Genomic DNA, 23,885 nt, shown 5'->3' on the forward strand with positions numbered 1-23,885 from the left:
CAGTATCAAAAGTTACGGTTAGGGCATTTAAAATTGTTGCTTTTATTCATTATTATATGGATCTCACTATCCCAACTGAAGTCATCGTTTTTAAAGTAACATCTACATCTTTGGAGTGTAAATAAATGAGAAATTGGACTATTCGTAGCAAGTACATAAAATCAAAATACCTTTAAATAATTTACTCATACAGTTGTTTATTGAATATGACGTAATTGTAATTGTGTTGAGTACATTAATTATACCATTATATGCCCCCCATTTTTGGGACCATCAAGAAGTGCGAAAAGCAAAGAAAGATTAGTACACTTTTCCCTATCCCAGTAAGCACTTTTGAAATGTACGTGCCTGATAAGTCTGCGTATACCCAAGGTAAAATTTTCACATGTGAAATATCGTAGCGGTAGGTGAAATAGACTCACGTTTCATTGTCGAATTTTATTTAAAATCATTTTTAAAATGTTATCTCCAGGCTACAATGAACAAAAAAGGCAAAACAGTATGATTTTGGAAATAATGCGTCAAAGTTACGATAAAATGAGAAAAACGTTTAATATTCTTTTCAGTGATCGAATCCTCGATTATCTTCTCATTCGCAAGTCCATTAAGTACTTCCGGCATATCGTTCGTGAGCTTAATGCATGAAGTGACAACGCGGAAGTGAAACATCATAGATATGATAATAGCTATATGCTTGTACGCAGCGCAGAGGGAGGAACCTGGTTTCATATTCCACAGTAAGAAATATTATTCTTTAACTATGTTTACCTCGGTTCGCCTTGTTCCACGTGTCGCCAATCGTGAACATGATACTTATCGTTAGCACCCCAGCGAAAGGAACACCTTGTCGAGCGTCTCGGGTGATTGTACCGCATGTAGATATTCATACATACTGCCACGAATAAATGACGATAATAATAATAGTTCCCACTGGCATTGTCTTGATTATGATAAAGATGATAATGGAAATAAAAATTTTCAAGTTTACTGCACTACTTCTGATAGGTAGTATTTACTTTATTCGGAAAATATCGCCTCGTTGATTTCAATAAATCTAAACTATGAATATCCGGGAATAGAGCAATAAGATCACGATCTTAACGTTACTTTACTCCAGTTTGTTTAGGCTGATTTTGGTGCAGTATAATTTGTGTACGCGATATCACGTTAGTGCTGCACATTGTTGAAGTATAAAAAAGAAATTGATATAAATAAGTATATGAACGAATGAACCGTCATGAATATGTCTCGGATAGTGACGAAACATATTCGTTTTGCCCGCAAGGCTTCAGAACAAGTAGGTAGAGCTTAGATTAGGTACTTTTTTCGATCACTGTGTAACGTACATTGATCTCTTCGATGTATGGATATCGGCATGATTCTGTAGTACTGCTTACATAAATTCAGCAAGTCATACACGTTTCATATCAATGGGGCATTGAACCGAAGTTCTCTTTTTTCTTCGTAAAGTAATAATTATACCACATTAACTTAATTAGCTTGTGATCGATTAGATAATTATGTAACTAGTTAGTATAAATACTAACGAATTCATCATGCTCTTAAACTCTTGACGAGTATAAGACGTTGGTACCTGTGTTGTGTCCATAAATAATGATTAAAATAGGTAAATAAATAACGAATTAACGCAGATTGGTATCTGAGGCTGCTGTTACATGGCTTCGCGAAGATACCTCGTCGGGACTATAATTTAGGTCCAACAGCTCTTTTTTGTTTAACCAAAGGCTTAGAATGCGGACCTCGTGTCTATCTCTATAAGTTCCCCTTCCAAAACGTGGGCCCCCTTCTCCGATGAAGTGATTACCCGACAGGGTATAAAACGCTGTAAGAAGCTGTTTGCGGCATTATTTTCGTGCATCAGGCAGGTGGACGGATCTACTTCGTAATTCTGATTCAGAATAATTTTTTAAAGCACAACACTTGAAGTATTCGTTAAATCTAGAAAAAACTGATTAGTTTTCTCCAAAGCAGTTGTGCCGATTTACTTTTCGCATTTCCGCAGAATCATTTGAGTAAAGAATATAAAAATGTTCAATAATTTCTGTCATTTGATTCAAGCACTTCAGAAATACTACTATGATTGGGTCTAATTGTCTTTCCCAAGCTATAGGACGGCGCAATTTCATTTTTACTTGACAAACGGTGTAATAGATGACAGCAGACCAAACGTATCGATAGAATTATTTTAGACAAAGTATGTAACCCGAATTTGTGAACATTGACCAAAATGTTTAGCCAAGTTTTTTGTGTTTAGAGATTACTTAACAACTGATTTGAATAGCAAAAAGTGAATGTGCTCAAAACTTTGTGTCAAGGATTTAAAATTATCTATAAGTAATCTGGGTAGCTTTGCCATTATGTAAATTCATTAGTTGAATAACGAACTTTTCACCATTGAATATTCAATACGATAACCAGCTAAGATTATTGGAAACTTGTTAATCCAAACTGGCGAAAATATGGTTTCCATTGAAAAAAAACAAAACCTGTTGACCGAGGATAAATTTTTGCAAAATTCATGCTATAAGAATAACTGCGGCGCGTTCCGTTTGAAAATTGTTTAGTCTGGCGACAAGACTCGGTGTTGTATTAACTCGTTTTTGTATTAACAATGAATTAAATGCACTGCGAAAATATGCGAAATTGGCAATGGGGTAGCTAGCTTCATGAATAATGGGTAAATAGCGTAATAACGAATAAATATATATACAAAAAATTTCGGTAACATTAATTTCTCCTATTCCGTGACCTCACCTCGTGAGTTACAAGGTGAACAAGTATATACAATTACAGTACTTACAATAGAATATATATATATATATATATATATATATATATATATATATATCTACCAGCAGCATACGCCTCTAAAAGATCCGCAAGTTTTACGCCGCTACATCGCACATCCTATAACCAAGAGTCAATCCTATTTTTCCCTGACATACTTTAATTCCCAAATATAAGATTATCAATTTTACACTCATTTTTCTTAATAAAATTATTCATATCGAAATTGTCAACACGCTGTATCGATAACGCCACTGAATTTTGATTTCAACACTTTTCAGGACGTATACGTTTTTCTTTGAGCTATTACTGCTGTCGAACTCTCCCCTATTTCATTGCTTCGTTTCAAGAAAATTAGTAACGTCGCAATCAGTTTACAAAGAAATTCAAAATAATCTGTCACAGGCTTTAGTTACTTGGATCAACGTTTTATCGATAACACCACAAATTGGAACAAAAATAGGTCAAATCGGAAACGGTACGTTTTCTTCGAGAAGAAAGGACATGCGTCGGACAACCACTGATGTCTCGTTACAGGTTTCGCATTTGCAATCATTAAAATTGGCGAAATGGTTCAAGCCGGACGAATAACAATGATGAAATATGTTCATAGCATTCTATTTCAGAATTATTCGGCGCAAAATTGTTCATTTCAGCAACCATATTTCATTTCATCTCATTCTGAAATTTTCGAGATGTACTCTAAATTGTCCATCCTCCAATTTGTTTTTAGTGCCTTTGCACGTACAGGACTCTTATTATATAAAAATAAAATATTGCGTGCGTTCTTACAAAGATTGAAATATTCTTTAAAAAAATTGCAAAGGTTTAAATATATGCCATACCTAAGTGGAGATCGAATAATCAATTTGTTCCATAATTCAGGCTTGGGATACTCTCTTCAGCTTGAATCAGTATAATATAGTCTTAGGAATGTAAGTGTAAATGGGTCATTCCACCAAGCATCAGTCAGTTTCGAGGGTGAAAATTGTAAGTTATCTGCAATTGAAGTATGATGTCGTACATAATACGTAGAAGAAGCTTCGTCAATATCAAATATGCTAATGAAATTGTTATAGCAAAAGGTTCGTGTCATTTCTTGATCAACACTCTTGCGTAAAACGAGCCCAATTTTTTAGGGTAAGTACTTCGGTGAACCCCCGAAGCTAAACCCCCAGTAATTGGGGTTAATCGCCATGATTTGAAGCTATACTTCCAACAATTGAGGCTTTATTCCACAGAGTTGAAGGCGATCTCTTGACTTTGAAAGTACCACAATTCTGAGGATAACACACAATTATCACTTTTACAGGATATGAAATTCTCTACAAAATCGTTCCCTGGTCAATTGATGTTATGCAGCGATAGTTTTGGAGAAAAAGCCTTCCGAAAAAATGACTTAATGTCCTGGTATATTTTCCTTACAAGAAATTGAAAGCCCTATAAAATACTTTTTTAAATCAATGGTAGCTTGAAAATGCTCGAAGTTCTAAGGACGGAAAGAAAGTACTAATTTATTTGGTACATTATTTTAAACTTTCGAATCATTTGTTTTCTCTTCCAGTTCCGAACAAAAATTCTCTATTTTGTTACAAGTTGGAGAAGCCAGCGATTTCCAATAAGCGTAAAGTTTACAGTATAAATCGCATTGCGCACACCCGTACTGGCGAAACACGCCATTTTTTCAAACACATGTAAAGGGAAATTTTATTCGAGAAGAAACGAAGTTGCCGCTGAGATAACGTAAAATTGGGACCAGGTAACTTGCGTGAATGACATAATATGTAAAATTGAGTTACTCGACTGTGCGTATGCGCAAAATAAACCCCGAGTGCGTAATGTATGGCATTTCGGATGTGCGCGCACACAACGTCGTTTTATCCCACTGTTTGGAAACGAGGCACTTTACATACATTTCACAGGCTTCGAAAATCAAACTTCCCCAGCAGGTGTTGGGAAAGGAATACTTCAATTCTGTAATATTCAACAAGAAAATAGCAACCAAGCTAACTACCTGCTACTAAGTTGTAATTGGCTGCTGAAAAAATCAAATTGTTCGTTAACAAGCGGACATAATTTTCAACAACTCCATTTTTTTCACTCACATTTCTTCGAACCAAATCTGTTTAAATATTCAGCTACGCACGTAACATGAGCGAAAATATACAGAGCAAAAAGTTTAATGCTTCTGATATTACGTGTTTTACATTATTTAGTAAAAACGATTTTCAAATGCAAAACGTTGACTTTATTATTATTAGTTAATAAAGCCGTTGATGGAGGGTAGACCCTTCAAACCTTACTGACTGTATATTAATGTGTTTGGGAAATTTTATTCACAACAGTTCGCGCGAGGATGAAACTCAAAAATGCAACAGCTTGATCGGCATACGGGAATGCCAGTCTGTATAATCTGACATGCGATCGCTCTATTTTCACAAGAATAACCTAAAGTCAAGTTTTATTTGACGTTCGGAAAATGGATTCGATAACTGACTATAAGTAAATAAATAATGACAGACAATTTGCCGCATTCGGATATCCCGTGATACTCACTAGATGTACAAGCTAATGTAGAACGTATACCAGAGATAACATCGTCTGAAACAAAGAACAAGCTAGTATATTGGACTTGTGCAATATGTTACAGATATATTGGAAAAATAATATAATAATTGCAAACACAGACCTAGAGGCCGCAGCAATTATAAGATTACGAGATAAGCATGGTTGGAATTATGCAATTTCAAAGAATAGGGTATACACCTCCTTGTTTCACTCTTTCGTATGCATTGATTTAGCACGTATAATTAATGACAACGCCCATAAATCGTGACTGCGAATAATACGCAATAATCAAAACCCCGATTTTTTTCCAATGCCGTTCAACTTTGCGAAACACAAGAACATGTTTCGCGCGTATGTGTGCTGAAAAGTTGCGCGACATGCAGACATCTGCGATCGCCACAGAGTTTATACAGATAGTATAACAATTCATTCCAAATCTCGGTATGTAATTAGGAAGGTATAATAACGGTGAGCAAATAATGATAACAACATCTGGATAATTTTCGACGTGGGATAATGATTGCCGCTTTCGTTTTCAAGCCGATTATCGCAGATCCTCCGCGGCGCTTTATCCAGTTCAAGGTCGGAGAGTTCTTGCATCCACAGACGGATCAAAGAGACGCGAAGCGGTGTACCTGGAACAATTACGTACGTCGTGGAGGCACCGGAGGCGAGGGCCGTACACTGCGACAGCGAAAGTATATCACCACGTACACGCCCGAGGCCCCGCGGGTCCTACAGACCCCAACAAGTGGGTTCCGGCATGACTGGGATCCGGTGCTGAAGCCCCCACTACAAATTATTTTCGACAATACCGCGAGGTATAAAAGATTTCGTTTCAAAACCCAAGACATCACACTACCAGTGAACGACAATCAACCAACTACCCTCAACAACAATGGCATTCAAGGTGAGACATCTACTCGCTACCGGTAAAGGAGTCGGACTGCTTCGAATCTGTATATACTCCGAAAATCTGAATTCCCTAAGCTAAATTACTCTTCAATATTGTTCAATAGCTGCAATAGAATAGAACGGACTAATCATACTCTATCAGCGAGTCTGATACCGTTTTGGACTTGAGATTCAAACGTCCATCACCTTTGGTGCTACATCTAACTCTAACTAACGGTTGAACTTTAATTGTATTCGATTCGTATTGAATTTTAACGGGGTTTATAGGTTTGACCGAATATTCTTGACAACTTATTTAAACAGATATCAAGAAAATCAGGAAAAGAGGTATTACCATAACTTCGCATAGCTACATTGAAAACACACCGTGACCGTCTCAGGAATCTGAACCCCCAAATGCGCAAGCGCCAATCATTCGTCTGTTTCAACAGACTGGCCAACTCTGTGTCGTTGGACTCCAACGCGAACTGTCAATACGCGCAAAAATTTCGACGTTATGTCAATTCGATTGTAGACCCAACGAATTTTGGCTGTTTCAAATTCTCAATGCAAGATAACATCGAGACACCCGCGAACTTTAACAGCTAGCATCTAGCCTCAACGGAGTTGGTCGTCCTGACAAGCGGACGAAAAAATCGGCGTGAATCAGTTGAATTGACCAATGGAATCACATGAATTCTGGCGCATGCGCATTTGGGTGTCAAGTTTCTATCACGGTAGAATATAAAATACCGTATAACGAGTACAGAGCACTTGTGAATGGCATTTTTGTTCTTACAAGTGAGCGAATGATAAGATTACGAAGATAAATGGCGAATTAATATGATATTTTTTCTATTTCCAGCTCGTAGTTCTCGCCTGCGTTTTGGCTGCTGCCAACGCCGGTGTTCTATCCCCGGTACAATACGCCGTGCCCCAGGCCCACTACGCCCCAAGCATCGCAGTCGCTTCCCACGCGATCACCTCTCAGTCCGACAACATCCTGCGAAGCCCAGGAAACCTGGCCCAGGTAGCCACCCAGCAGAAGACCATCACCACCCCTTACTCGAGCTCCAGCAAATCTGACGTTCGCGTCAGCAACCCCAGCGTCTACACCACCACTGCCTACGCTGCCCCCGTCTCTTACGCTCATCCTGCCCCGGTTGCTTACGCCGCCGCCCCCGCCTACGCTCACGCCGCCGCCCCCGCCTACGCTCACGCCGCCGCCCCCGCCTACGCTCACGCCGCCGCCCCTGCCTACGCTCACGCCGCCGCCCCTGCCTACGCTCACGCCGCCGCCCCAGCCGGTCTTCTTGGAGTCGCCTATTCTCCGGCCGTAGCTGTGTCCCACATGACCTACAGCAGCCCAGTCGGCATCTCCTACGCCTGGTAAAGACGTCAAGATTGAGTTATCGCCGAGGCTACGACTATACATTTCGATGAAACTTATTTATTAAATTATTTCTTCTAACCTTATCGTAAATTTGGGCTGTCCGTTTTTTCTCCTATACCTTGTTCGTAATTGTCACCTTGCCGATTCTCATTGGATAAGTCCCTGTTCGTCGTTCGCATACCACTACAAAACAGCTCTTAGCGATTTGTTTTGTTCCGTCTTGCCTGATTTCTAAATAGAAATTCGTCATCTGTGAAATGGACGCGTTAATGATGGTTGAAATGTTTGCGTTAGAGAAACAAAAGGAATCAATACAGCTCTGAATCTTGGGTCGTATTCGTAATTGGAATTAATAGAGCAGGCTCGATAGGTTGTTCTGGCAACTGAGGTACCGATTGACTCACGGATAAGTTTTAATGTATGCTAAATTCCGTTGCTTCAAACTATTGGAATGCTCGAAAAGAAAACCAACATCGGGGTCCGTACACCGTTCTCTGATTTACTCAATAACGCATAGAAAAAGATCTTGCTGCGATGAGAACGAGCAGGAGGTCTTACCACAGTAAAGTCCGTAACAATTATAAAAATTCGAAAGGATTAATCAAGATTCTTAAAGTGAAAATCTCATCAGGTCCGTCATCTAAATAAATGGCGTAAGGCCTCTGGGCCTTAAGGGTTTAAAAATTGCATGATTTTCATATCGTACCGTACACTGTATAAATATCTCATTCTCTCTCTCTAAATCGCAACGTTTTCCCTAAAAAGCTGGCTGAAAGTTGGGGCAACGGACCGTGTAATAAAATCGGGTGGTCGCTCACACGTTATATTATACCGTGGCAAGATATAAATACTGACACCGATGGGTATGTCATGCACGCGCCAAAGCATGGCAGTGTGACGCGCAAACTTGATCGCAGCTGATCATCGTGAGGTAACTGGGCCGATTCCCTGGGCCCAATAAAGCATTGCCTTCTAGAGCCCCCACAGTATATCCTTCTGTAAGATGAAAGTAACCGTATTTCGGTTTACGTAAATTTGCTTCGTTTATATCGTAATGTTGTTTTGATTTTATTAATCGTTTATTTGGGCAATGGCTTTGTAAAAGACTGCTTGAAATGTGTTTTACCTTTTCTTCCATTTATGCGATTCGATGTATCTACTTAGTAATTATTAAAACGGCTTTGATTATTGCGTACAAGGCTTTCAAAAATAGAATTTTTCAATAAACCGATAAATTCGATAAAAAATATTTACGAAGTTACTTTCGCCGATCAAATTATGACAGCCTGCATAAAATATCCAAGTTTGATGCAGGTATCGAATCGAGAATAATGACACCGTTTATTATACCTATACCTACTGCAATTTTTTACAGGTGAAATCATCGTAATAGTTTTACTTATGTAAAATTAATGTCTCAAAAATAGCTCATTATTGAACCGGGACATTCGTGAGAAATTTAATATTACTATAAAGGTACGATGCATTTATGGGTGTAACATATCATATTTATTGAAGAAAATGTCTGACGTGTCGTTTTGTGACATCGTACAGAATTGAATGTGTTTTCCGATAGTTTGAATATAACGTGGGAGTGTCAGTTTCGTCTCGCATAACAGTAGGAGTATTGTATGCAAATAACAAAGACCACGAAATGTTGTTCCGTAATTTTACATCGACTGGTCGCTTAGAGAACCTTGACTGCGCCAAGACCTACTCCCAGTCCATTCACCGTCTGCAGACCGTATCCGTTGTACCCAAGCCCATATCCGTTGACCGTGCCGAGACCGTATCCGTGGACTCCAAGTCCGTAGCCGTTCACTCCCAGTCCGTATCCGTTGACCGCCACTCCGTTTATCCCCAGTCCAAGGGTAGGAGAAGCAGCATGGCCAGTGGCTAGAGCCAGTTGACCTATTCAGGAAGCGTGAAACGAAAATCTTTATTGACGAGATCTTAGATCGTTTGGGAAAGAGGATAAGCCGTTTGACATCATAGATCAATTCTCTTGAGGAGGTAAATTTAAAATACACGGAAATTATGTAGAGATGCTACTGACTCGGTGTATAAATTTCTTTCGTTTTCTATCCAAGAAGTGGCTAATCAAGTTTCATCCTCTTTTTACAGCCGCCATTTTACCTGCAAGAGCAGTTCCGGATACTGCAAGTGCAGGTGCTCTGGCGGCATAGTTCAAAGTTGCGGGAATGGCGGACAGAATCGCTGTCTGCAAGTCGGGATTGTTTATGCGAAGATCGGCTTTCTTTTCGCTACTGAATGCTGTGTCGATGCTCTTCGAGTACGCGGAAATCGCACCTAAATTACCAATCCCACGGATTATGTTTGACGACGACGTTGAGACTGATGGAAAAGAGACAGTACCCGGCTGCAGGGCTACGGATGATGGCTGCAGAGAGACAGTTGCCGGACCGGAAGTACCGATCAAACCACTGCTAATAAAAGCACCGTTAACGACGGCCATCAAGCACCCACAGATTACTACGAGCTGGAAAATACGAGAGATACAGAATTAGTTCGTTGATATTTTTCTAGACAATGGAGCATCAATTGATAAGAAATTATGATAATAATGTATACGGATTTCAGACAAGTTCAATTACGAACGGCTGTTAGAAAACCATAGAACCATCATTTTCGCAGTGGCTCTTATTTATTCACAATTTTACAAACGACATCATCGTAATTGTTTCAAGATTCGCAAGCTTCAAGATAGCTAAATTGAAAGGGATGATGGTAAATTTTCGAATCAAAGAGCAGTACAAGATATCGAAGCTTTCAAAAGAAAAATCTTCCCTCGTTAGTAGCTTATTTTTGTCACTCACCTTGAACATGATGATAGTTGGTGTTGTTGCTTCTTGAACTGCAAGTGGCAAATTGGATAGATCTAGCAAATCCGTGTAGCTATTTATACGGTCTTTCTCGACTGCCTCTCCCTCAACATTTTAAGATTTTTGCAGATGAGGTGTTCTATGTCGTTCTAGCGGTCGAGTATCATATTTAAATGCAGTCCTAGTTGCATCAGGTGCAGGTCTGCGTTGTTCACGTTACCAATTGCACCATAGACTAAATTTCGATACCCGATACACTTAAGAGAAAAAGAACCGAACACCAGTCTAAAATAAACTCAGTTATTAGCAATCGGGCGTATGCCAAATCAGTTATTAAGTAAAATTTCTACATGATTCAACTATTCTTATCCCAAATAAACTTATTATATGAAATCGTCTGCATCACACTCACTTACGAAAGTCACAGACCTTCGGATCACGGATTGAGCTGAAATTTGTAGGTGTGATTGTTTACCCCAAAAACATTGAGCTTCTGACGTGTAGTTTTACCCATAAAGCCATTATTCACTCCGATTGAAATTTATTAAATTACCAGTTTAACGAATAGAATGCGATAATAAGTAAAGCCTGTTGATCGTTTTGTCTGAAATATTAATTTTCAATTATCTTTTTGAAGTTTCTCATCGACACAAGTTTAAACAGATATATTATTATTTTAAACCCATGGTAAAATATAAACTGCGAATTTTCGAAAACTTGGTATATTACGAATCTAGCGGAGGTATTAAAGTTGAATCAATGTAACTACACATCAAAAGCCTCATTTTTTGGACCAAAGAAACATCCCAAAGAGTTTCAGCAGAATCTCTCTCTGACAGACAAAATTTTTCTCTCCATTTCTTTTAAAGCGAGGATACATATGTTTTATTTGAATGCAAACTTAATGGATCAGTTTAATTTAATCCCACGAATTTTCATCAATTAATTCTTCAACATGGTTCGTATGCAGATGAATCTTTCATGCAACGCAAGTATGATCATTGCATCTTTTTAGCCTGCATTCGGTTTACTTAAAGTAAAAAAAAAAACTTGTAAACCATGCTTTTCATCTACATCTTATACTTAAAATTAAATATATAAAATACGAGATGGTATACTATATATTATAAATACTTATAGTTTTTTCTAACTATTACAATTATATATTCTTCTTAACGAACAAATGCGGTTGCTCGCATTATGTTTTATCACCTATGTGTCTCCTGTTGAACACATAATCATTCGGCAGTATGAAAATAATCGTAGAAATGACGCGGACGATGTTAAACGAATATCGTATTTCAAGAACAGTTTTTCAATTGTAGACGACTACTTTTTGAAGTTTTTTGCTAGATCAAGTTAGTCGTGATTATTGGCAGAAAATTGCAAGTACTGCAATCGCACGTTGTTTATCTGTGAAAAATCGTCCAACACATTGTCATCTCTCTGTGCGTAACGAGATACAGGTGAACAAATTTGGTTTTCATGCATGCAATTCATTCAATATATTCATGAAATCACCGCTTCATTCAACCGAAATAATTGAAGCATTATTATTAAATAGACTTTCTCAAAGTTGAAAATTAGCTGAAGATCCGACAGTTCTAACATCATTTTCTCCAGCGTGAAAAAATGTCGTTCCAAAATATTGGCTACGGAATTTCTCGAAAAGTATAAGATCCATTTTAACAGAAGCATTTGACGAATGGTTGAATCCTTGAATTTTTCATTTAGAATATAAAATGGAAAATGCGCTTGAATTAGAAAATAAAAAATGCCGTTTTGCGTTTAAATATTGGAAATAACACATTGTTAAAATTGAGTGATACATGACCTCGGTGCAAGCGATGCATTTGGGCGGGGCTGGACTGGTCAAATATTCCTCTCATCGACCTACATGCAGATTGACTCCAGGGTATGCCTGTGTGTGTGTTGAGGCATTGGCGGGTGGTAAAGTTTTGTGTGGCACCAGAGGACGAAGCCTTTCCTTCTCTCTGTCCCTCTTTCCACCGACGCGACGACCTTTCTCTTTCTCGGCACTCTCGCCGACTCTATCTTCCTCAGCATCCCGTCCCGAAACCTTAAGGCCCGATGCTTCAAGGCCCACGACGAATGTGGAGTAAAAAATAACTCATGCCGTGAAACGATCGCGTGGAAGGTTGACCACCGTTCGAAAAAAAAAAACCTGCATAAAGGGGAGATCAACTCCACCGTGAGAAAACCTTGAGCAAATTGCGCTACCTTCGGAATTACAACGCCATGGTAGTACTAATAAGTGTATGATTGTACTGTACTCGTAATTAAATTATAAAAATAACCTAAACTTGAGTTACAATAGCACAATTGTAGATGACTTTGAGGAGATCCCAGTATTAAATCATTCTACATCGAAAAAATCCCATCGTTCGAACGATTTCAATGAACTCGTTTTGATATGAAGATGAATTCTCTAGAAATGAACAAAGTCATATTTGCTGTTTGGCTTCTCAGTTGGTCAAGAAAATATGATTAGTGAAATCATTGGTAAGTGGCCTTAATAGAAAAAGCTCCACCGTTAACCGAAATCTGATTTTGAAGATTTGTAGAGAACTCACTTACGAAGAAAATTAGTCCTAGTTCGTTAAAATCAGTAAGACGATGCAATTTTTTTATTGGAGAAATGATTCGATGATGCGATCTCTTCAAAGTCATCAACAATCGTGCTATTGCAGTTGAATTTACGTTTTCTTTTTTTTTTAACTTTCTACCTCAAGGGAATATTGTTTCAATTAAATTCAATTCTGCTAGCTTCAGTCGCACTTTCGAACCTTCGTCACATCATATTTCTGGATTGACAGCTCCTGGACCGAACCGTGCCTTTGACACATCTTTAACTTACGACGCCTGAAATACTATGCCTGTGCCTTTTGTCTGTCCGTGACTCGTGTCAAGATCTTTGCTGTCTCATCATTAATCTCACGTCATTATTAATTCAATTTCCATTCAAGCGATGATACGGTCGAGCAATCCTTGATAACTGAAGTAACAATGCTTGACGACTACTTTTACTTTTGAATTGCAGCTTATGGCAAGGTGTTGTTACAAGTTGACCGGTAGCCCACTTAAGACTGTCCGAGTGTCATAACTCGAGCGTTTCGAATCTGCAGCGAAGCAAACGGCTTGCATAAATAATGACAAAAGGAAAAAGTAGCTAAAAATTAAAACAAGAACAACCGGAGATGAAGGCCTCCGTAAAACCGGACTCGAAACGCGGGCGTGGTTCCCCGGCGAAGTGATTCCCTGAGTATAAAACACCCGATCGTCGTCAACCAGAGCATCACTTCTCAGTAACCGACCACAGCGCGGAACGAAGCTTAAAAAAATATCTCAAAATGGCATTCAAGGTGAGTAACGACAACCCTAGTCGCACCTCGGTGCTCGAATTGAACTATAAGATCAATTCTTCCTACTGCCCAAAAAAACCGACGTCCCCTATCGCGATAATTTTTTGTTTTAAAAAAATTTAACAACAACTTCTTAAAACTATAGAAGTTGAAAAATTTACAATCCCAAGTAAGTCAAAACGCGTATCCCCTCTTCCTGCCCACTCTCTTGATCCGTAAAGAGCTTTAAGCGCTCCGATCACGCATCACGTGAAAATATTCTGGCGTAAACTCGACGCCCGTTGAAACAAAAACCGTCTCTTGACTCCCTCAGGTGATCATCCTCTGCGCCACCCTCGCGGTAGCCAACGCCGGTATTTACAGCGGTCTTCACGCCGCCCCCGCAGCAGCCATAACCTACGGTGCACCGACCCTGAGCTACGCCGCCCCGGCGATCACCTCCCAGTCGTCCAACATCCTTCGCAGCCCGGGCAACCTCGCCCAGATCTCGACCTACTCGAAGACGATCGACACCCCCTATTCCAGCGTGAGCAAGTCCGACGTCCGCGTCAGCAACCCGGCGATATACGCCACCTCTTACACCGCACCAGCTGCTTACGCCACATCCTACGCTGCACCAGCTGCCTACGCGTACTCAGCGGCACCAGCTGTGTCCCACGTGAGCTACTCGGCGCCCTTGTCCTACGCCGCCCCCGGCCCGATAATCGCTAAGGCTGCTTACGCCGCCCCCGCCCCCGCCTACGCCTACGCCGCTGGACCAGCGCCGATAATCGCGAAGACAGCTTACGCCGCCCCAGCCGCCCTGGCCTACGGAGCAGCTCCAGCTGTAGCCGCCCCCGGGCCGGTTGTGGCTCACGCGACTTTTTCCGGACTGGGTGCTTCTTACGCCTGGTAATTGATCGGCTATGATTGTGAAGCGAGACGGGCGTTTTTTGCGGCTTCGGTTGCGCGACGTTCACAAACGACAGCTGAGATGTGAACCGCCTCTGTCTCCCTCGGGCCGTCCCTCTCTTTTACATACCGATACATACTCTTTCTCCGTTCTATGATTCATTTCATACCTAAAACAATTCTGCCCACTGTTGTATTTGTTGTGGTATATGTCACTTTAACATGTAAATACAATAAATTATTATTCAAATTTATACAAGCCATTTGTTGCGCATATTTTAATTAAAAAACTACCTCGTCGATACTTCGGTGTAATATAGCGCTGCTGTTTATATATACATATATATAAGTATAATTGCACGTCCTTATATGTAATATATACGACCATTGTGGACATTTGGAGAAATTGTCGAACGTTCGTGAACTGCTTCTTATCAAAGTGGTATTTTTAAAAGATCATTTGCTATCTGAAGCTGCTTGAGGTGGGAAATACACAATGGTAAGGTTCGCTGGAGTATCGAATCGGAAGAAATGAGAATTTTTTAAAAAAGCTGTGATGAACTTTGGTCGATGCCCTCGAGCGACGATAATTAAGACCTCGTTGAAAGGAGAAATGATTTAAATATTGAGGTATGTTATGCCGTATCAGAATGATCAAGTATAATGTGTCGATCCAGACAGGTGTATAATTTGTGTATAATAAGATGAAATTTACAAAATCATGACATAAAAAAAAATTATAACCGAACACAAAATGAATTTCGTATTCATTTTCCGTAACAAATAAGTTATCGAATCAGTTAACATTCGCCCAAACAGTACGTAATACTTCTACACTGCAATTTCAGCAGGAATATTGCAGTTTCATGAATTCACTCAAAACAATCAGAACTACACTGCAGCAACATTAAAATTGTCTGCTTGCGTTCAACTGATAACATTGAGACGATATTACAAAGTTATGTCATTGTACTTGGCGTTCGAATTATTGTTAGGATTTGAAACCCTTTTCGCACATCATATTTCATCAAATGTTAGGTTTATAGAGTAAGTATACTATTATCATTATAATGGTATTATACTTTCGTTTTTTACGTGATATTGAATGTTTCAATCATCCGGAATATTGATATGAGGTATAATTCTGTTACTTTTCCCGAAGTAATAGCTACTATAACGTTGGATAAGTGAAACAAATAAATCAAATTGCATCGACGAATGTAAATACACATTAACTTCAACGAAAAACACGAGATCTCGGCATTTCCTAACATTTCATTCAATCGTTACAGGAATATGGCAAATAAAGCTGAAAGAGTGGATATCAAAATGTTGCTTCAGGGTTTACAGAATATTGCAGAAAAACTAAGCAATTTTACGGTTTTTAAATATTACAAGTTTTGCAAACCTAAGTTACTGCAAAGTTTTTGCAATATTGCACGCTGTGTGGGCAAATTAATCCTTCCTGACTTTCTCCCACGGTCAGTGTACGCATGTGTGGGGATGATTAACGACTGAGTTGCCGTAGGGAGCGTACGGGCAATAAAAATAATTGCGTCCGTTGAAAAACTCGGCGATCTTTCGCGTCGTGTTTGTCTGAGTATAAGCGGTCAACCTTGCACTTATTTCCTCGGAATAATAGTCCATCCAGAATCCGAATTACGACGGTTGTAAAACCTACTGTTATTTCGTCAAGTTCAGCAGCACTCTAAATACGATCCCTATTTTCATAGCAATTTTGAAATTTCAAGCCCACAGCTACGACCTTTGTTCGGAGTATCGAGAAATTTAGGGTGGAGACGGATTAAATTTTTCTTGCTACAAATTATTGAACACTAGATAAGTTGTTTCGTCTAACAGAGCAATTCCGAAACAATATTATGTATTGATGAATCAGTGGAAAGCAGTCAAGAGTTCCTGACTTGTTATATGTACAGAACCACGTCTGATTCTCATGAGAATTATCGTATCACCATGAGAAACCGCAAAATCCTCCGAAATTCCCATGAAAACTTTTTAGAACCTAGTGAAGAAATTAAAATAGCGAAGAATAAAAAAAATTTTTGAGAGCACATATAAATTATTTAACTCTCATATAAATCACCAAAAGTCGTTGGGTTTCCTTTTTTTATCTCCATAAAATTCCACAGAGGATAAACTGGTCTGCCGGGACAGTGACAGCGGCTATATATAATTTATATAATATAGGCATAGATGTAAGATATGCAATAAACTTATAATGTACAGTATATACGTGTAAGTGTAGCCGATCAATCTTTGCTAAACAAGTTTGAACATGACTACACCTTTCGATTTTCGCATTCGTTATTTACTGTACATTACGCAGGATATGCGAACTGAATTTCGATCCTATTACGAAATGACCCGATTCGCCGATCGCAGCCTCAGAGATACGTGTGTGCATAGATCGCAGATTTGTATGAATTGTGAATAGCTAATTGCTCGAAATCTCTTCTTGCAAGAGCCCGCTGTTTAGCTTTTCAATGTCATGATTCGGTTTGCTATTGTTGCTATTTTGCTATTTTCAACGTCAAACATATTCCCATGGCGTGTTTATTGCACTTGGTTGCTTTGACTAATTCATTATTAAAAGTTTCTAAGAATTGCTACCTGTCAACTTGTGATATGTTTTTTACAAAGACGACTCGCTAAACGGAAAAAATTGCATCAACGTAGAATGTTCTTTTTTACTCAAACTTTGCGAAAAAAAAGTATTAAATCTCCCATTGTTAAAAATGATGGGATGTTTTCAAATTCAAACACAAAATTGAACATTTCCAAAGTACGGCATTTTGCATTTTGACGTTGCATATTTTTAAAACTAGACGAGTAAATGAGAATTTTCCCTCGTGATTTAACATGGGATTTATTATCAATTTTTTGGTTCGGCTCTTTTGAAATGGAACTGTCTATTGCATCTTGAATTTCCAAGTATGATAGTTGAATTCATTGGTGGCAAATAGCATTTTACCTCCGTAACAACAGCTACTTACTGATCCACCGAATTCATTTACAAATAGAAGGGATTTGCTACAATTACAAATAACAGACATGGATCCAATATCTGAGCGATCAAAGATCGCGTAAATTGCATTTTATACTTCTTCACTATAAGTATATACTGTATTTTTAACGCAATTCTGATTTTTTTCCTCTATTTAATATCTATCTTCTATTTTCTACGCTGTAAAGGATCCCCGCACGTTCCTCATGAAAACTGGGTTGCGATCAAATTATCCAAAACTTTGTTATTACATAGATCGAGTCATGAAACTGATCAAAAGTTAGCAATGTCACGAGACGATCTTACGAATCCTGTTGGCCTTGCAGAAGCCGTACACTTCCAACTCACACATATGCATTTAAGCGAAGGTCTGCGTCTTTTGCAAATTGATGTGCAAACTCATTGTTAGTCGCGTAACGGCCTCTTGAACTTCGGGGATTGTCGATAACATGCAAAATTCTAAGTCAATTCCACTTATTTTCCATCATTTGACGACAATTTTCCGACTTTAACCCGCGACTGCACAAACTTCTACAGCTCCTAGAGCCAGAACAATTCTTATAAAGGCGACTCGTAATAATGCTAACTTTTCATCGGTATGACAGTACTTACAAAATATTAATGTTTCAAATATTTTACGTCTTTTATTGTAAGGAAGAGTAAGATTTACCATAGGAAGGTACGATGTATGTAATTGACACAATATCCGTACCTGTGAATTCTTCAAGCTTATAACATAGGAAGAATATTCTGAAATCTGGTGTGTACGTAGTTTTAGAGTTTTAAATGGTTGTACGGGAATTCTTTGGCTATCACATGGAATGATACAAAAAAAGTGTCTGCAAAAAGTATAGAAATATCGTCGAATATATTCCTAATTTTGTTACTATTCTTGGAAAAGACGTAACTGGAAATATTTGGTTGTAAGACGTTTAAATAAGATTACGACAAATATCTTCAAAAATTGTACGGCAACTTTAATTAATAAAGGATATGTGATATCGTTGTTTGCTTTGAAACAAACTGTTCCGAACAAAATACGTAATTTTCCGCAATCTGATATATGCAGTTCCTTCGAAGTATCGTTTCCCCATAATGATGAAAATTAATTTGAAATTTCAATGGAGCTTTTCACAAAATTTCTCCTAAATATCACGCGTTCTATTGTATATCTAGTCGATGTTGGAATAATTTTGTCTTTAATCAGCTATCATGTCGTTATTTCACAATCGCACGTAACACAAGTATGTACCAGCATGTTATTCGCGATTCGATTATTTTCAATGAAATTAGAAATTGATCAATTATTATACTTGTCGTTTCACGCTCTCGGAATCTGGGATAACCGTTAATCGTATATCTGACCTCGATGGCGGACCTCAATCTTTCAGACGCAAGTTCAGACGACCGCCGGGGGAATCCGGGTATTGCTTAACACGCAGGTCTTAGGCCATTATTCATTAAATGAGGAATAAATTGGATTTCGGGTGTTGACGCACCGAGAGCAAAGAGAACCGGTACCCAACTACCGACCACAACTGAGGTGGTCCGTCGAATCGGTAACCCTAGACCTTCGGCTTCGGCTTCGAGTTCAGACGTCCCCCTTCTTGGGCACCTCAAGAAATTGCACTGTATCCTCTGGCACGATTCTCTCGACCAGCCGTGCTCCGCAAAATTATACAATACAGAATTGCGAAATCCCTTAGTACCTGACAATTCTTACTGTTTCGGTATAAATACTCTTGGCAAGCCTCGCAAAGGCATCATATCTACCTTGATCGTCGACGTGAACGAACATACGCACTCCCCGACAAACATGTTCAAGGTATAGTACGGACAATTTTTAATTAAATTCATTAATTTATTTATTGTACGCCAAGAAGATTTGCAGAAGGCATCGTAAGTTGCAGCCCCTATGTCATTATTGGCCAAGCGAAGGTGACAAAATGTGCATTTTGCAGCAAACACGTATACAGATGAAAAATTATAAATGGTTCGATTGAAGATTCAGGAAGATTCAAATTCAACTACCGAAGTCAATTGGTTTTGAGTGGGAAAATAAAAATTTCTTATTTTGTCTTGTATTTTATTTCTACGTATATTTAACCTATTTTCTTAAGCAAGGTGAAGTGAACTATGACTAACAACTTTTATTGTCAAGTCTAACGATTTTTGCAAAATTGTTTCGGTACTGAGTGAAAATTCAGTACCACTCTGACGAAGTTTCGCTAACTTTGAGAAAAAATGAAATAAAATCTAAACATGCTTAAATAAAATATGTCTCACTGAAGGAAAGTTTCATGATAAACAGAACAAAAGTTTGTCTGGAAACATTCGGTGCTTAAATGATTGATGAAAAATGAAACTTAATGAACATATAAATAATTGAACAGTGACTGCATGTCATGATAATATTGCGCATCAATTTTCCATTCTCTTTTTTTTTCCACACTTATTTGCCAGCAATTTTCCATAAAAGCTCAAAATTCAAGATAACCATAAAAGCGTCCGCAGTCCCTGAAACAAGACTAACAACGAGTAAGACGATCAATTTACCGACTAATTATCCTTGATTGAACAGATCGAATTATACAATTCGTCCTGAGGAGGGCCCTCACCTTGGTCCGAAACTTAAACAACTTTTTTCTACGTTATCAAGACCTTCGTTTCCAAAAACCTAACCCCATTCAACGCACAGATGTTAAGAACCAAGTCAACCAATCTTCCTTTCAGCTTTTAGTAACAGCTAAAAATTACGAGAATACGTCCAGTCTTTGTGGATTTACGCGATAAAGTTGATACAGATGAGATTGAATACGTCTACTAATTATACGAGTAAAAGCAGTTCTGCATTGAGAGGATATTAAGAGGACGAGGTATTATACCTCGTGTATAAAAAATATATGTACTCCGCGTTACGTAGACGCGACTGGGAAGTATAAAACATGTGTGCACGTCTATCTTTTCTCACCGCGTGCATATAAGATTACGATACTGGGTGTGGTGCGTTGTTACGTCGTTGCGGTCCTCCACTCTGCCCCTGACTTACTTTCACTCTCCATCGAGTACCTCAAGTCGGAGCACATGAAGCCCGGGTATTAATGCATTCCATTAAGTGAAATGTAGAGAAGCGTGAGGCGCAAGATAGTTCGTCCGAGAAGGATCGATCACCCGACCGCGGTAAGATATCTGCTGCACCGCATCACGGGTTATCCTTCGGTTACGTAGTGGAAAAAATTACGTGAAAGATGTTTGAAACACCCTGTCATTGTTTTAAGCATCTGTCAGAAGTGAAATGCTGTTGGAGATTCGGAGAGAAAAATTACGGAGAACTACGGAACAGTTTCGGTAGTAAGTTAGAAACAGCCGTCAAAATCTATAATCGATGGCAAACTCTTGTAAAAAACAATAGAACATTTTTTTAAATGATCTTGTTTCAATGGAACGTCGAAAGTTATACATTTTCGAATAAATTTAAAACGTCAGTTTTCGAACTTTGAGATTACGAAAATCAAAGGCCCGTTTAGACATCACCTACATATGTTTAGACACAAGATGGTCCGCGTCTTGGGCTTTTTCATCCCTATCTAACGAAGCATGGTGGAACTCAGCATTGACTCCCACCCTGCCGGATTCAGCCTCGAAAATTAGTTTTACGATATTTTGTAAACATTTCCAAATTCGGTCTTACAACTAGATTATATTAGTTTTTAAACACAAAAGAAAATGCTCGGAAATTTATTTTTAAGCTAGAAATCTGGTTTAAGAACTATATTGCTGTTTCATTTCTTGCATTCATCAGAAGTCATGCACCATACCCTCTATTTTTACATTCAAATCAAATACCTCTTCATACCACTCGGTGTTCTAATTTGTTTATTCAAAATTTAGAACGCTTGTGAAACACTGCATAATATGAGCTTTACGTTTGGCGATGATACCTGCGTCTAAGAAATGGTTGGTGACTTTCTCTAAATTTTGCGTATGGTGAATATAATAGTCAGTTTAGATATATTTGACACTAAATATATTCCACTTTTAACGATCCCGTAATGATGGAACCTTATGGACTCGGAATCACTGCAGTAATATAGGTCGTAGGGTCGAGATAAGACTCGAGATAAGATACTCTTCTTGCTTGTTCTCATCTCTTTCATCACGAATTCCATTCGCTTTAAACTGGATCGAATTTACTACCGCTGAAGGAATACTTAATATTATTTTCATTAACAACAAAATTTAATTTACGATGAAACTTTTGTTAAACTCAAAATATTGATCACGCGTTCAAACCATTTGAAAGATCATAATTAGCCTCGTAATATTATTACGATGATAATGATTCTTAAAAGGTACACCATCCATATTCGTCAAAACTTTGGTATTACAGTTACCGAGAGAATGAGAAATGAATTCGAGTAAATGTTCATACTTTCACAATGAAATTGTTTGTATTTCCATTTCTTCTACGATCTGTGCCTATAGAATATGCGGATATTTTCTGGAACGTACATGGTATGGAACATAGTAAATTGACGCAAACTTCAACCGTTTTATGAAAGCTTTATTTATAAAATGGTATATTACTAATGACCGCTCTGAACAAATACAAATTACTAATCCAATCTTACATAATAAGCATTGTAAGATGGGTTAGTTGAACGCACGAGAACTCAATATAACCGGATTAATCATCTTAAAACGTTACATTACTGTCAATTTAAATTCAACTTCTCGTCATTGTAATTTCAGCTGTAAGTCCTTGTTTTTAGAAAAAAACAAACGACTAAGCTCCATTAGATAAATTGATATATCTGCGCAGAAGTTCAGAATAAAGTAACTATATCGGTATAATTTTCTTTTTCTTTTCAATCATAATAACACACCAAGTTCTAGTAATAAGTATCTCCATACATCTACGTATAAATTAAATTATAATTAAATTTAAACTGTACCGATGTCTATACTACAAAAATACTTAAACAATAATACCTATCATTGAAAATCATTAGCGACATATTTATACCTATCTACGCTCATCAGCAATAACGATTCAAGTTCAACGGTTTTAGATGAAAATTTATTCGTGATTTACATTAGCAATGTGTACGCGTAATTAATTATATTATCTACGATTCATTTGTAAGTGACCCAAGGTATAAATTCATTGACAATGAACACACTGTTAATAATAGTTCATTTTTTCAAAATAAAAGTAAACTCAATGTACATCAGTATGCGCGCTAAAACAGAATATCCCAATTTACACTGGCTAAAAGTATAGAAGTAGAAATGCAGATAAAACCGCCCTGTCCGGTAAGTCCGTCAGATTTTAAAAACAACGTGAAATGTTGCTCTGGTTTGCATCTTTGAAATTTCATTGTTACTGAAAACGCTAGAGTTTGGTCTATCCTCAGCCTAGGTCTCACTGAAATATGCTCTAACTGGAACGCGCGCAAACCAATTTTGAGCGTGCCACTTTGGCGGGACTTTAAGTTACCTTGACTCTCATTCTACAGTCAAAAGTTAAGTGCAGCAATGTGTTACAAATAGTACGGAACAACAAGTATTGATCGAACTCCGACTCAATTATTCCTCTTCAGATTATGGCGTATGTCTTGCGTATATATGTTTGATAAATCGTAGAGTATCCAAATGACCTCCTGAGGCTTCGGCAATTTGTTGCACGCGCAACAAGTAAAATGAAACAAAGTCACTTTCTCAACCCTAATAGTCGCTATCTCATAAGCACACGTGGTGCGGGTCCCAGGTAGAGTGAATTTCAATGCTAGGCTGTATTAATTTGCGATTAATCGATTAACCGAAGGCTTCGATTAATTGTTTTCCTTATTAATAGATTGATCAATTAATCGAAAAAACGATTCATTTGTCAAGGGTTGATTGGTCGATTAATACGAATAACGATTAATTGAAAAAAAAATTAAACGATTTATCCCACAGCCCAAGTTTAGCTTATAAGTCTATGCGTATCGGCTACGGTATAAGAAGAAAGGTGATGCCACCGGCCCTGGAAATGTAAAACACCATTTGCCAGCTTAGCTTCGCTGTTTGCGAGAGAT

The 23,885-nt window shown here is 38.3% G+C and overlaps 1 protein-coding gene and 1 long non-coding RNA gene across 2 annotated transcripts; both read left to right on the plus strand.

The window, feature by feature from the left end:
• The first annotated feature begins 6,158 nt into the window (after positions 1 to 6,158).
• Positions 6,159 to 15,034, plus strand: LOC124302855 (cuticle protein-like). The gene is made up of 4 exons (XM_046759424.1): positions 6,159 to 6,286; positions 7,136 to 7,659; positions 13,784 to 13,889; positions 14,203 to 15,034. The coding sequence occupies exons 1-4, from the start codon at positions 6,275 to 6,277 to the stop codon at positions 14,782 to 14,784; spliced, it is 1,224 nt and encodes a 407-aa protein (XP_046615380.1). The 5' UTR covers positions 6,159 to 6,274; the 3' UTR covers positions 14,785 to 15,034.
• Positions 15,035 to 19,503: 4,469 nt separating this feature from the next.
• Positions 19,504 to 19,889, plus strand: LOC124302065 (uncharacterized). Its single transcript, XR_006907627.1, has 2 exons — positions 19,504 to 19,630; positions 19,716 to 19,889. It is a non-coding gene; the product is annotated as an uncharacterized LOC124302065 (long non-coding RNA).
• The last annotated feature ends 3,996 nt before the right edge of the window (positions 19,890 to 23,885 follow it).

This window comes from Neodiprion virginianus, chromosome 4 (genome assembly GCF_021901495.1).
Source record: "Neodiprion virginianus isolate iyNeoVirg1 chromosome 4, iyNeoVirg1.1, whole genome shotgun sequence".
NCBI classification, from domain to species: Eukaryota; Metazoa; Arthropoda; class Insecta; order Hymenoptera; family Diprionidae; genus Neodiprion; species Neodiprion virginianus.

What these genes read in the sequence shown, in the direction of transcription:
- LOC124302855 (XM_046759424.1), top strand. An exon ending in GTCGGCATCTCCTACGCCTG is followed by an intron (nt 7,660 to 13,783) that starts GTAAAGACGTCA and finishes GGCGAAGTGATT; the next exon opens with CCCTGAGTATAAAACACCCG. An exon ending in ATCTCAAAATGGCATTCAAG is followed by an intron (nt 13,890 to 14,202) that starts GTGAGTAACGAC and finishes TGACTCCCTCAG; the next exon opens with GTGATCATCCTCTGCGCCAC.